The sequence below is a fragment of the Monodelphis domestica genome, chromosome 1 (genome assembly GCF_027887165.1).
Source record: "Monodelphis domestica isolate mMonDom1 chromosome 1, mMonDom1.pri, whole genome shotgun sequence".
Lineage (NCBI taxonomy): Eukaryota > Metazoa > Chordata > Mammalia > Didelphimorphia > Didelphidae > Monodelphis > Monodelphis domestica.
The window spans coordinates 432,014,859-432,030,054 of NC_077227.1; the positions used below are offsets into that span (position 1 = coordinate 432,014,859).

General features: G+C 33.8%; 1 protein-coding gene across 1 annotated transcript; it reads left to right on the plus strand.

Annotated features, from left to right (window-relative positions):
- The first annotated feature begins 364 nt into the window (after positions 1 to 364).
- LOC100010870 (olfactory receptor 2D2-like) lies at positions 365 to 1,285 on the plus strand. The gene has a single exon (XM_001364348.2). The coding sequence runs from the start codon at positions 365 to 367 to the stop codon at positions 1,283 to 1,285; it is 921 nt and encodes a 306-aa protein (XP_001364385.2).
- Positions 1,286 to 15,196: the final 13,911 nt, after the last annotated feature.

Sequence of the window (15,196 nt, forward strand, 5' to 3'; positions counted from 1 at the left end):
ATATCCTTCTATGATCCTTCTGTCTCCTTCCTGGAATGTAGCTATTGTCTGACAGCTGACTTATGCCTAACAATAAGACTCAGAAACTAGCAAAATCACTTCCTGTCTACTATACCATAATATGTGCCATGAAGAAATGTTTTCTATGCTTTGAGCTATCAAACAATAAAATGGCTTTCTTCTTTTAGGATGCATTACTCATCAATGAAAAAGATGTTTGGAAATTTAATCATGGTAGATGTAGATGGTTTGATGGAAAATTGGACCAGATGACCATTAAAATTCTAAGATTCTGTGATGCTAAGATTACATCCCTACTACACCTATCTACAGGTCCCTTTATCAAGAAGCAGGAAGATCAAACATGAACCAGAACAATAGAACCTGGGTGACAGAATTTTTCCTTCTGGGTCTTTCTGGGGACCCTCAAACTCAGCTGCTGCTCACTGTATTGTTCTTGGGGGTCTACTTAGGTACTGTACTTGGGAGCTTACTCCTCATCTATCTGGTTCTAACTGACTCCCAGCTTCATACACCCATGTACTTTTTCCTTTGCAACTTGTCTTTAGCTGACCTGGGCCTCTCTACTGTCATAGTCCCCCAGGCTATAATCCATATGTTAACTAGGAGGAATGCCATTTCCTTTATGGGATGTGCAGCTCAGATTTTTTTTTCTATCATTTCTGGAGCTACACAGTGTTCACTGTTAGCTGTGATGTCCTATGACCGATACGTAGCAATCTGTGATCCCATGCATTATTCTCTCATCATGACAGGGAAGGTGTGTGGACAATTGGCTTTGGTGTGCTGGGTCAGTGGTATTGTTGCCTCCTCTGTTGACACTATATTTACATTATGTCTACCCTACCAAGGAGACAATAGGATTGCTCATTTCTTTTGTGAGGCACCAGTTCTCTTGACTCTGGCATCTGGAGACACTCATAAAGCAGAGATGGCTATTTTCTTCGTTGGAGTATGGATTCTTATTGCACCTATGTCCCTGATTCTAGTGTCCTATGGACTTATCATAGTGACTGTCATTAGGATGAACACAATGTCGAAAAGACTCAAAGCATTCTCCACCTGTGGCTCCCATCTCCTTGTAGTCATCCTTTTTTATGGGACACTCATTATTGGCTACATGACACCCAAGTCCTCCAGGGAGCAATTCAAGCAGGTTGCTGTGTTCTATGGTGTCATAAACCCTATGCTTAACCCTCTCATCTATAGTCTGAGGAATAAGGAAGTGAAGAGAGCATTCAAAAATGCAATCAAAAGAAAGTAACCTTTATTCTTGCTATATTACTACATTTGGCCATATCTTTAACCCCCTACACTTAGCATTTAGCCTCCAATCAGAAAATAATCTGTCTACTATTACTGGTATTATGTAATACATGAAATTATTGTCCTTTTGTTTTACATACCTCTCTCTTTCTCTCTCTATATATATATAAATATATAGATAGATATGTATATAAATGTGTGTATATTGTTGTACATCTATGCAATGATTCAATTAATGAAAAAACTTTAAGATGATGTATCAATTTCTTTCTAGATATGGGTGGAGTTTTGCTAATATGAAAAATTCAGGAAAAAAGTATTATCAATAGGAAGTTTTCAAAGCCCCTAGAAATGCTACACTGGACTTGGAGAACAGTCATCTATGTAGTAAGGACTTATGGCAACCAAGAAAGACAATCAAGCCACTATCAATCGATTTGAGAGGAGCATAAAAAGTTAACCTAATCTTTTAGATATATGCATGCATCTATCATTTTGTCAATGTAGTGAACTATAATTAAGGAAATTCCCTTTACCGATGAAGATGGCAAATATTTTACGATCTTTTGTCTAACATAAAAGTTATCCCATGGACAGGGATCAGTTAAATTAATTGACCAGGGTCACATAGCCAAACAAGTTCTGACTTAACTATCACACTTCTTGACACTGAGACTGAGACACTGAGAGGTTCACATTTTCTAGATGACCCTGCTTCTCTAACTTTATCCAAACCTAGTATTATTAAAAATAGAATTAAAATAAAATTAAAAATTAAAAAAAAGAAATAAAATTAAAATTAAATAAAATTAAATTAAAATTAAAATGGTTAAGATTTTTGTGACATTATGTTCTTTGATTACTAGTCTACATCTGGAAATCTGTGCTTTGTATACAATGTAACATTATAAGAGGGGAAAATCCTAGAGTAAAGTGTATCCAGAATTCTGTATGAATGGTATGCAGACCACCCTACTCCCACATTATCCAAAAAGGAACTTTGAATAAGCTTCCAATTAGTCCAGTTGTTTATTTCACTAAAGAACAACTTAGAATGTTATCTATAATTCTTGAGTGTACCTAAAGAGTACCTTGAAATTATATTTATATAATCCTGGAATATATCTTGGTGATCTCAGGCAGCTAGGTGGTACAGTGTATAAAGCACCAGATATGTCAGGAATACACATTATTCTGTATTTAAATCTGCCTCAGATACTTGCTTGATATGTGACTCTGGACAAGTCACTGAACCTCTGTTTGCCTCAGTTTGCTCATTTGTAAAGTGGGGACAATAATAGCACTTACTTATTAAAGTTGTTGCGAGAATCAAATGAAGTAAGAATGATAAGCACTTAGCATAGAGCACGACACATAGTATATGCCATATAAAATGGTCCTATTAGCTATTATTGACAAGAAGCGTCCTAAGATATAAAAGGAATAAGAAAAAGTATTGGAATGAATTTAAACTTACCCTATAAAAGAATAAAAGGAATGAAATGAATAGGAAAAAGTAACTGAGAGCTAAATGAAGACACTCTAAAATATGACATATATTTCTCTCAATTATACAGAGCAGTCAATCTAATGGAAGGCAGATGACCATGAAATGGCCTGCTCATCAAAGACATACATTTATAGAGCTGAAATAAATCTTTATGTCACATGAAAATCAGTGGAAGACTCAAGGATATTTATCATGGTGAGAAGATTTAGGGGGCATGATACCTATTTTCAGATGTTACACAGTCACTGTGTTGAAGAGAGATTATAGTTGTTCCATATAGTGTCAGAGAGTAGAGCAGTGGCTAGATATATTTATTCCCATTGCAAATTTAGCTCAAAGAGCAAGACTGCAACAATAGAGAGGGCAATGGGGCAATTGTGAAATTGCCACAGGAATGGAGATAGCTCATCCTGAAGAAACTGTAGCCTAAGCATCTGCAAGGGTTGGAAAGAAAAGACCATAGAAGGATAAGAATGCAGCAGTGATAGAGTTATGAAGCTAATAGCCTGGGGTGGTTGTGCTGTTGAGTGGGTCAGTGAAAGATGGTAAGGACAGGTATGAGGACAGCCATCTCCTCACAGATAAACATATCCCCTCTACATTTTTGCCCTGATATAGAGCTACATTCCTCCCATGTTAGTTTCATTTCAAACAGAATGTTGGACAAGGAAAATAGAGGCAAGGATATAAATTTACCCCTTTAAGAAAAAAACTCTTTGAACAATTAATAGAGTCCCAAAGTAAAATGAGAATTATCAGGAGATACTGAGATCCCATGAAGTCATCAAGCAGTGCCAAAAGCATGATTAATTGAGTTGGACCAAATGACTTCTGTGACCCCAACTCTGGGATTCTCTCATTCCAGTTCCTGATTTCAAATATCTATGTATCACCAAACACTAAGATCATACAACTATACCAATGAAACCATGAAATCTAGGATCAGAAATATACATATTCTTGTAAATAGATGATAAGATGGCTGGTGTAATGGCAAAAACTGAGTAAGCAATACACCTAGTTATCTAGTCATCTTTTTATATTCTTATAATAGTTTCTTCACATCTCTTTAAGTCAGATAATTTAACCCATTCTATCTTTTCCTTCCTTTTGTCTCAGTGCAATTCTTTTTTTCAACCCTTAATTTTTTTTTGGGGGGGGGTATTATGTCATCCTAGTCAACTTACTCTTACACCGTTCATCTATGTATACTTCTAATATAACTAATCATAAAGTTTTTAGGAGTTACTAGTATCATCTTTTCACATAGCTTGGCCTTATTTAATCCCTTAAATTACATCTTTCTTGTTTATTTTTTGATGCTTCTCATGAGTCTTGATTTAAACGTCAATCAGCATTGGTTGCAAATAGATTTTAGCAAATGATCATTTTCCCCCTGAAATAATATACTCACTTTTTCTAGGTAAATGTTATTCTTGGTTATAAGCTGAACTCCTTTGCCTTCTAGAATATCATTTAATGTAGAAGTTACTAAGTGCTGAGTAATCCTGACCGTGGCTACAAGATATTTGAATTGCTTTTCTCTGACTGGTTAAGTTTTTTCTCCTTGACCTGGGAGCTGTGGAATTTGACTATAATATTCCTGTAAATTGGAACTTGGGAATTTATTTAAAGAGATGGCCTGTGAATTCTTTCAATTTCTATTTTACTCTTTCATTCAAGAATATCAGGATAGTTTTCTTTGATCATTTCTTGTAATATGATATCAAGGCTTTTTTAATAATGCCTTTCAGGTAGTCCAATAATTCTTAAAATGTCCCTCTTCAACCTATTTTCCAAGTCAGTTGTTTTTCCAATGACATATTTCATATTTTCTTCTACTCTTTTCATTCTGATTTTCTTTTCTTGGTTCTTGGTATCTCATGTCATTAGCTTCCATTTGCCAAATTCTAATTTTTAAAGCATTATTTTTCTTCAATGAGTTTTTGAGACTCCTTTTCTATTTGACCAATTCTACTTTTTCAAAAACGATTATCTTCATTGGTTTTTTGAACTTTTTTCCCATTTGGTCAATTCTGCTTATTAGCAATTATTTTCTTCAATATTTTTCTGTGCCTCTTTTTCCAAGATTATGCCTCTTTCTTGAATTGATTTCCTTTCCCTTTCTCATTTTTTTGTTCCTCTGTTATTTTATTTTTGAAATCCTGTATGAGCTTTTCCAGGATCTGGGACCAATTCCCATTTTTAAAGTCTTGCATGTAACTGCTTTAATCTCATTGCCTCTTTCTGGATTTGCACTTTGCTCCTCCTTGTTTCTATAATAATTTTCTAATTTAGGTATTTTTTGAAGTTTGCTTATTTTCTTACACTTTTTTTACTTTTATTTTTATCTTAAAGGTGGGCTTTGTTCTCCGGGTAGAGGAGGCACTCTCTCAAACATCAGTTTCTCCTGTCATATTAATTATACTACCATAATGCATATACTTCTGTAATTCATGAATCATAATACATGTCATGAAGTAATAATGTACCTATGAAGGCACAAGGGTTATTTCTCAAAGACTCATGGTCAAAAGACATGAAAAATCTATTGATTAAAGAACATGGGGAAACTGTTAGCAATCATGAGAAAGGGCTCTTTACATCCCCCTTAACAAGAGAAATAGAAATAAAAGTACCTCACAGAATAAATTAATAAAGAAGATCTAAATAGTTAACATCAGAGGGACTACAGCTAGATATATAGCTACATATTAAATGGAGCTTTGGATTGGTCCTAGTATCTTGGTGAAGAATTTGAAATTATTATTAATAAATAAAAGAACAAATGCAAGGTAGTTATTTACCATCCATGTGCAAGACACTGAGACATATACAAATAAGAAATGATATGGTAATTGCTCTCTAGAAAATTATGAACAAATAGGGAGAGACAAGACACATGGGAGAATAGTGACAGAGCACGAAATTCTGGTAAATCACAGAATTGGTGATTGAACACACATAGTATTCCAAAATCATGCCCATTTCCAGAAATAATGGTGTTATCTATTTGATTATTGGATGCTGATTATCTAGGATCCAAAGAGTCATGGTCAAGGACAAGAATAGCTACAGTAGAAGGATGTGACACATGATCTTCTAGGAAAGTGACTATGAACCTCAAAAATTGCTAAAAGATATAAAAGTTCACCAATAGCCATATAGCAGGAGAAAATCAAAGCATACTACCACCTACACAAAGCATACTACCCCCAAAATATTTATAGCAGTATTTTTGTGGTAGCAAAGTGATGGTTGCTTCTGTTACCCATTATATACAAGCCCAGTCATAACAATGCTTTATTTCACTTCCCCATCTGCCCCCAGCTCCCTTGCTCTCCAGTCTATATCCTTTTTCTTGTCCTCTAATTATTTAATCATAATCAAATCAAGTCTGTCCTTGTTACCACTAAAGGTGTGTCAAGCTTCTCTCATAGTTCTATTGGTCATTGCTTAGATTTTATAAATGTCCTTCGTTTGGCAACATCTCCCTCCATTTTTTTTCTCCATTGAGTAGAATTTCAGCTCTTTGAAAGCACTTGGAACAGTGCTTTGTATATATTTGTTGTTGTTGTTCACTCATTTCCTACTTTGTGGTCCCATTTGGATTTTCCTTGACATAGATGTTGAAATGAACAGTCACTTATTTTTACAGCTCATTATTCAGAAGAAGAAACTGAGTCGAATAGGGTTAAATTTCTTTCCCAAGGTTACATAGTTAGTAAACATCGGAGGACAGATTTGTAATCAGGAAGATGAGTCTTCTTGACTGCAGGCAGACATTCTATCCACTACACTACCTAGCTGCCCATAGTACATAGTATTTGGTACATAAGATTTTTTAAATACTTCTTTTCATTAATTTCAATTAATTCATTCAAAGAACATGAAATAAAATAGATGTCCATTAAGGAAATGGCTAAACAAATTGTGGCCAAATAAATCTAATAGAATTCTACTTCTTATTAAAAAAACAATAAATATAAAAACTTCAAAGAAGCAGAAGAATATTTGTCAAAATTACTACAGAATGAAATGAGCAAAACTCAAAGAAGTATATATGCAATCACTATAGAAAAGTAGATGAAAAGAACAAGAGTAACAATATTTTTTAATGAAACTGGTTAACTTGAATTACCAAACTTGGTTCCAAATAAAATGGCAGGAAAGCACCTACAACCTTCCTTGCAGAAGGAAAAACTATGGTTGCAAAGTATTATATATACTCTCAGAAGTATACAATATATGGGTTTGTTTTGATATGGTTAGTTTTTTCAGTTTTCCTTTTTATTATAAAAAGATGACTTTCTAAGTAATGAAACATGAAGGAATATATTGTTAAAAGACAGAATGTCTTAAATTTTTAAAATAAGAATGAAACAAAATGAAAAACCTTGCTACAACTTTGTCTCCAGACCCAAGTAGTTAGCTGGGAATTTGACTTTATTTTCTATGTCCTATTAAAAGGGAAGATAACTTCTGAACTAAAGTCACACATAAAGACATGAGCAATGTTCTATTTGAATGGAACTGCTGTTTATCTAGCCCAGTAGTTGGAAGAACTATGTGATAGTCTTTTAGCTCAGTCCTGGAGGGGTCATTAAGAGAAACTCCAAATTAGACTGAATTATCTGCACCATCATTTAGACAGAACATTGATTATTTAAATGTAAAAAATTGAGGTAGGTAGATGTTTAAAAGTCCTCTGAGAGATTAAAAATTGAAGAACAAATATTGGAATAGCTCTAAGAAAAACTTACTCCTTTAGGAGAAAAGAAAGAAGGAAGACATATTTAGAAAGAGTAGGGCAGAAAAATGCTAAAATGTGATATACTGGGCTCCCAAACATGCAGAGAAATCAATTTTTAAAAAAATCAGATGACCAACCATGAAATAGCCTAACTAACAAAGACATATCTTCCTTGATCAGAAGGAAACTATGATGCTATAGAAGATTAATTGAGTCATCTAAAATATTTATCCTAGAGAAAATTAGTAGACAGCATGTCTTCAGATGTTTGAATGATCACTATATTAAAGAGTTACAATTGCAATATTTGGTACCTGAGAGTGGATTAATGAGCAGAAATATTTATTCCTAGGGAAATTTTAGAAGAAAGGGGAGAGTGCAATAACACAGTGTGGGCAATGGTAAAGTTGGCTACAGAATGTGATGGTTCATCCTCAAGAGAATATGGCTGATGGTCCTATAAAAGATGGAAGCAAAAATCAAAGAAGCTGAGAAATGCAACTATTATGTTATCATTAGATTGGCATTTTTGAGGATCTGTGCTATGAAGAAGGTCAGTGGAAGGTTGTAAAAACAAGTATAAGGACAGCCTTAGTCTCACTGCTGATGCATATTCTCTCCCTGTATTGCCCTGATATGAAGATATATTCAAGCTATGCTAGTTGCAACTGGCAGAAGACCAGGCTAGGAAATAGAAGTTACAAGGAGGTAAATTCCAACTCTAAGTAAAAACTCTTTAAATGTTCAACAATACAATGAATTACCTAAGGAGGTAGTTATATCACATAAAGTGATTAAGCAGGAAAAATATATGTAGTCAAAGATGTTTAAAAAAAAAACTTCATCATTTGGACTGTCTAAGGTGACCTCTGAGGCACCAACTCTGAGATCTTCTTAATATTGTTCCTGATTTCAAATATTCAAGCGGAACTAAACACCAAGGTCATACAATTATACTGATGAATATAATTTATGGATATTTCAAATTATTATCTTCCTTAAGAAAAAAATATATATACACATATTCTTATAAACACAGGAGAAGATATCTAGTATGCTGGAAAAAATCAAGTGGGCCACACTCCTAATTATTTAGTTATCACTCTATAAGGTCACAAGGAATATAAGAAGGCAGCAAAAGAGAATATTCAAATTTTAAAACTAAGGATATAGATTGGAGTCACCTGCAGTAAAATGTCCCCTCGATAATACCTGAAAACCATCCTGAATAGAAACATAGATTGCCAAGTCTACTGTAATGAGGAGGAATCCTCTAGAGTTTATTAGATGCTCAAGAGACCAACTCACATCATAACCCTTTAAACTGGTGGGACTCTCATCAAAAAATGAGCTCTTATTAGAAAGATAAGTACTCTGAACCATCAAGGGTATTTAGTTATGAGGAAGGTTGATTTTGTCCAGTTTTGTATTCTTCTCATACTTTCTTTCCCATCTTCCTTCTCTCTTCTTGTCCCTATTTCAAGAATTTCAAATGTACTCTCTGACTACTGGACAAGACCATTCTGTTTCTATCCTACCAAGGGGCTCCTTCTCAGCTTTCTGTTCTATGTTCTGCATTTGAAGTCTCTTCATTGTCTCTGAAATGTATTCTTCGTCTTTTCTGACATCCAGGTGAGGATACTGGGTTTATAATAGAAAAGAGGTAAAGTGGACAAGCTTACTAAAGAAAGGGCAGTTTGATATTGAATGGTTCAAGATTTTAATTCAGCATCTCATCTACTTTTTCATCTGAAAACCCTTGTCCACCAAATCTGACATACTTATATTCTCCCCTTGGCAATAGAAGCAGGCAGATGAATTTCCATTTGTGACATGAATTGGCCTGGATTGAATTCTGAGTGACACCTTGCATTAAATGAAATAATTCCTTTGATGTAGGTAGAATGTAGATATTATTTATGCTATCCATAATTAGGAAGGATTAAGCAATGGCTAGAATGGCAGGCTTGGCATTAGGAAGACATGAGTTCAAATCCTACATCAGACACTAAAACTGTGACTCAAGAGAAATCTTTTTCTATCAACCTCAACTTCTTCATTTGCAAAATAAAAAGAATAATAGCACCTAATTCAGAGGTTTGTTGTATTGAATGAGAAAACCTATATAAAGTGTTTTGTTAAACTTAAAGATCCCTATAAGCATTTAATATTATTTTGAAAGAAATTATTCTAGAGTGGAATAACCCTTTCTTTAACTATTCATAACTATAGACCATGAGAGAGAGGAGTTAATTTTCCATCCTCATTATGAAAAAATACCCTTCTTTCACACAGGTATGGTGATATCACTAAAGAGAGAACTCCCACAATGTAATTCCAGGCAATCAAGGAAGAAGTAAAGCATTTACTTAAACTTCTGGTTAATCCAGCTATAGAGCATTATAGGGTATTTCTCATGTCATCTAGGACATCATAAAAAAGGAACTGGCTCTGAAGTCAGTGACCCTGCATTCAAATCCCAGGTCTGAGGCTTACCACATCTATAACCCAGGGAAAATAATTTAAAATGTATGGGCCTTGACTTACCCATTTGAAAACTAAGATATTTGAATAAGATAGAATGTGGGAACCAGTTGAACCCTCTGTTTTAGGAACAAACATATTCTGTTACCTCATACAGAAGTTAGGATTCTGTCACTACCCAGTTATTCCAGGATCCAAAGTAAGATTTATCAGTTAGCTAATTAACAAACAATTGACAAGATTGCCTACATCCAAAACCACTATCTCAGAGGAAATTCTTATTCCCCTACACTCTCTAAGCCTCAATCTCTTAGCCTTCACCAAACTATGGATATCATAATTTTTACTCAGAATCTTCTATTGTAATTCCAACAGAAAATTAAAACCTGTTATGAAGAATTTTGAAAGATTCACCTCTAGGCTTCTCTTCCTTATTTTTGTCCCTAAAAATGCCAAGAAGAAAGTGAGACAAAGTTGAAGGGAATTAGTTGCTCTTTTGGATTCTCATACTGAAGTCACTTTCTTATCTTTAGGAATTAATAATTTGGATAAAAGCAAGGATATCAGGATTACTAAAATCTTGGAAAGCTAAATGTTGAATGGAAAATTGAAAAACTGAGATCCAAAAATGATCTTGAAAACTAAAAGAAAGTGATAAGTAAAAACATGAAATATAATGAGCATGAATATAAATTCCTATAGCTCAGCTCAAACTAAAAGAGGAAAAATGCATATTGTGATACAACATTTAATATTTTAATATCCATCATTTCAAGTTGTACTGAAATCTTAATATGACTAAATAAGGGGGTTGGCAGTAAAGAAAGTGAATGGAATCTCAGTAGCATAACTTATAAAGAAAAAAGGTCAGATTTACACTGTTCTATTTTGTATACTTTGGGGGAATATGTCTTAGAATGAAGTACAGTCAGGGAAATTTGGAGAGATATTATATTATAATAACAACATATCTGTAAATATTTAAAATTGTAAATATGGGACTTTTTAAAAGAACTAGTTGGGAATTTGCTGGTTGTAGAAAAGGGCAGTCCTTAGCAAGCCATGGATTGCATCAGATGAGCTCTGAGTTTCCTCCCATTTAGGTGATTGCATGGTTTTATGAATTTGTTCTTCTTTGTACCCTTACTTCATACCAGATTAATGCAAGTTGGAGATTTGCTTTCCCCTGGATTTACTTTTCTGTGTCCCCTAGAATACTGAACACAATCCAGATCTCAATTTGGTAGACTTAAGATGTGGGGAAAGGAAAACAGAAAATAGAAACATGAAAGGAGAAAAATCTAAAGCAAGGTCAGAACTAGAACCCAAGCATTCCACTCAAATTCATTTTACCACAATCACCTCTTTTTTATTTGCCAAGAATCTAAGATTTTGTTATGGAGGAAATTAAAACAATAAAAGTTCATTACTTTACATTACTCAAGGGTGCTTTAAAGCTGAACTAGTCTAAAATAAAATAAAAAGAAAAGCAATTGACTTCTATCAGAGTGAAACAAATATAAACATCCTAAAAGATATTCTCTAACAGGAAGACAAGATGTATTTATATAAATTGGAATTACATAGAATGGAATGTAGACTGATTCAGTTTAATTACCACCAGTTCTAAGAGGTGGCATTTCCTTTGTAAATTATTACAAAACCATAATCAAATGTTATTATAGACATTTACTCATAAATTAGCAATTTGGAATTTGGACTTAGGTACTCAAAAGAAATTATATTATCATTGGTACTTAAGGTCTAATATCTACAGCCAAAAGTCTATTACAAAATGATGTATTTTCTAGGACAAGTAGAAGAAAATGGAGTTGTAATCATAATAATAAAATTAAACAGAGCACTAAACTTCAATAAATGATTATGGTTTTTTTTATGGCATATAGGACCTTGAGAAATTTCCTTTGAAGTAGAGGAGACTGAAATTAGAACAAGGTATCAGGCAAATTTTTAAGTCATTATTTTAGAATTCACAAGAGGGGGCAGCTGGATAGCTCAGTGGATTGAGAGCCAGGCCTAGAGATGGGAGTTCCAAGGTTCAAACCTGACCTCAGACACATCCCAGCTGTGTGACCCTGTGCAAGTCACTTAACTCCCATTGCCTAGCCCTTACCATTCTTCTGCCTTGGAACCCAATACACAATATTGATTCCAAGACGGAAGGTAAAGGTTTTTAAAAAAAATTCACAATAGCTTTATATGATGATGTCACAAATTTGTTTAATATAAACCCCCTTTAATGTATGGTTGCTTCCCATTTTCCATAATTTGATTAATCACTTTCATGATTCACAAATTTCTTAGCCAAAATTTTGGCTCATAAAAGAAATTAAAAGTAAGAAAGTTTGGGGAGAAAGGGAGGTAGGGGAAGTAGAATCATGAAAAGTGAGACAGACAGATAGAAATTGACTTCGTTATGAAATTAGAGAACATGTGGTAGGGAAGGGAAAATGGATCAGATGACTTCTCATAGGTCCTCAGGTAGTACTAATGGCCCACTATATTCTGATTAATATCATCAGTGAGCTTCCATGAGAGGAATCCATGAGATTAAAGGTAAAATATTTTTTTCCACAAAAAGGATCTACATTTTTATGGAATAAAATCTTGGGGACAGATGACTCCTCATATGGGCTTTACCTGCAGGGAGATAATGATCTCAGCAAAACATAATTTGATATAGGGTTTCTTCCTAGTGGTAAGATTGGCTAGTTGGTTTCTTTCAACTCATTTCTTTTTACCTTCCATCTTAGAACCAATACTGTGTATTGGTATTGTGAAACTAGGAACTCCCATCTCTAGACCTGGCTCTCAATCCATTGAACTACCCTGCAGCAACCCCATCCCCCCCAACTCATTTCAATTATCACTCAATACTCTGGACAAATCGTAATCAACCAACACTAATTGAAGAACCTATTATGTGTTGTGAGCTGTTAGAAACTACAGATACAATGAGAAAAAAGAAAACTGGAATTGTCTTTACCAAAATGCAAATTCTATTACCTTTTTGTCTATATTTGCATTATAAATATATGTTAAGAAATGATTCATACTTGAGAAAGTATACAGAATATTTTTTAAATCTCTCATAAAATTGTTTTGGATACACTGGAGACATTAGGTCAACATAATTATAAAATTAGATGGATTTGTAGTAGTTGAATGATAACAAAACAGTTTAATTATAATAAATTCTTAATTTTTGATAGGATAGAATTATGGATTTACTGAATTGAAATGGCATTTATCTGGTAGAAATAAGAAGTTCTATACAAAAAATTATCTTCCGAGTATAGCACTTAGGGATATATATACACATATCCCTATATCCATATAAACATATGGGAAAAGATCTTGAGCTTTCATTGACAACAATCTCAAAATTAGTCAGTGGTGTCACATAGAAGCCAATGAAGTCAGTGTTATTTGATTCCATATTTTAAAAATACTACCATAATCAGGCAAAAGAAGTAGTCTCTTATCACCCTTTCTTTTTAATGCAACATCTGGAATATTGTGTTCAGTCCTGGGTGCTACACTTTAAAAAGAAAATTGTTAACTGGTATATAAGACGTCTAGAATGGAGAGTTGACTAGATACCAGTATTCAAGAGAATCATTGGATTAAAAATACATCAAAGATAATCAGAACATGGAAGCTTACTTTTGCTTCTGTCTCACTTTCTCTGGAATCTGGAGGGGTTTTCAAACTAAAAACACAATTTCTTAGCTAAAAATTTCACTTTTCTTTCAGCTGGTCTGATTTCAATGAACTTTAGGAATAGGAAAAGGAAAGAGAAAGTGGAAGAAGAACAAGGAAATAGAGAACATCATGATAAAGAAGATAACTAGTGAATGTTAATAAAAGAATATCAACACCAAATTTTGTTTAAAAATAGAATGCAAGGAAATTGATATGTATATGATATATTATTTCAAAAATATTTATTGATCATCACTACTGTGAATTAATAAGTACATACATGTCCTAAATAGATAACAGCCTTTCCCCCAAAGGTCCCAAAATCTCAGTTATACTCTGAAAACTAATAAATGGGAAAAGCATAAATATCGTTTTTTAAAAGCATAAACATTCAATGAAATAGTTAATCTCTGTTAAATACCCAAGAAAGCATCCTCAGGAAACACATATGTAGATCTTGAAGTGACTTTAGAGAGTGGCAACTTCATTCTCTTACCTTTATAGGTGAGGAATAATGAGATGGTAAGTAATTTGCTCCAGATCACACGAGCAATAAGTAGCAAAGGAACATTTGAAAGAGACATCTTCTTACTTCAAATCCAATAAATTTTCCCCTTAATCATATGTCAGGGGAGAGTTTTGGAGAAACTATCATAGATTCCACATAGAATCCACAGGGAAATTGGTAGTTTCCTCAAAGGGGGGTCCAACTTCTTCATCAGAGAAACAGTTGAGATCATTACCTTCAAATTTAAAGATAGCAAAGGCTACTGTACATATCAAAATGTGTTAAAAATCAAACCTTTCAGAATCTGAAGAAATAATTCACATTTAACCAGTATTACCATTATTTCTACCAATCCTAGAATATAGCTAAAGAGATTAAGGCAGATTCAGATACTGGTAATACTTCTGCATCTGGAGGCACTGATGGAGTGGACTCAGATCCTGAGTAAGGTTCTTCTTCAGTGATACAATCTTTGTCATCATTCCCCAAATGTCCTTTAGCTAATTTCCTGACTTATGTAGGAATCACTAAGAAAGTGGCAAAATATAGGGGGGTGGTAACCCAAATACTCCCTTAGACCTCCCCTGAGGAAAAGTGAAGGTCACAAAAATACTGAATCAGATTATTGTTAATGTAAGACAATATATCACTGATTTATACATTCAACAAGCATTAATTATGTATATAATTTGAGCAGAACAACATGATAGAGGCTGAAGAAACAAGTGTAGAAAAAGGCATATCATCCTTTGATATGATACACATCTAAGGAAATATCTGCCTTCACAGATCTTCTTATTCATTATACAGGTAAGATTTTATAACTGAAAAAAGTGAAACAATTTTTCATGATTATTGCAAAACAAAGTAATATATAAAGGCAGGGGGTAAAGGTCATTACCATGTAGGGATGTCAAAGAAACCATCA

Coding starts and splice junctions, on each gene's coding strand:
- LOC100010870 (XM_001364348.2), top strand. CDS start 365: ATGAACCAGAACAATAGAACCTGGGTGACAGAATTTTTCCTTCTGGGT.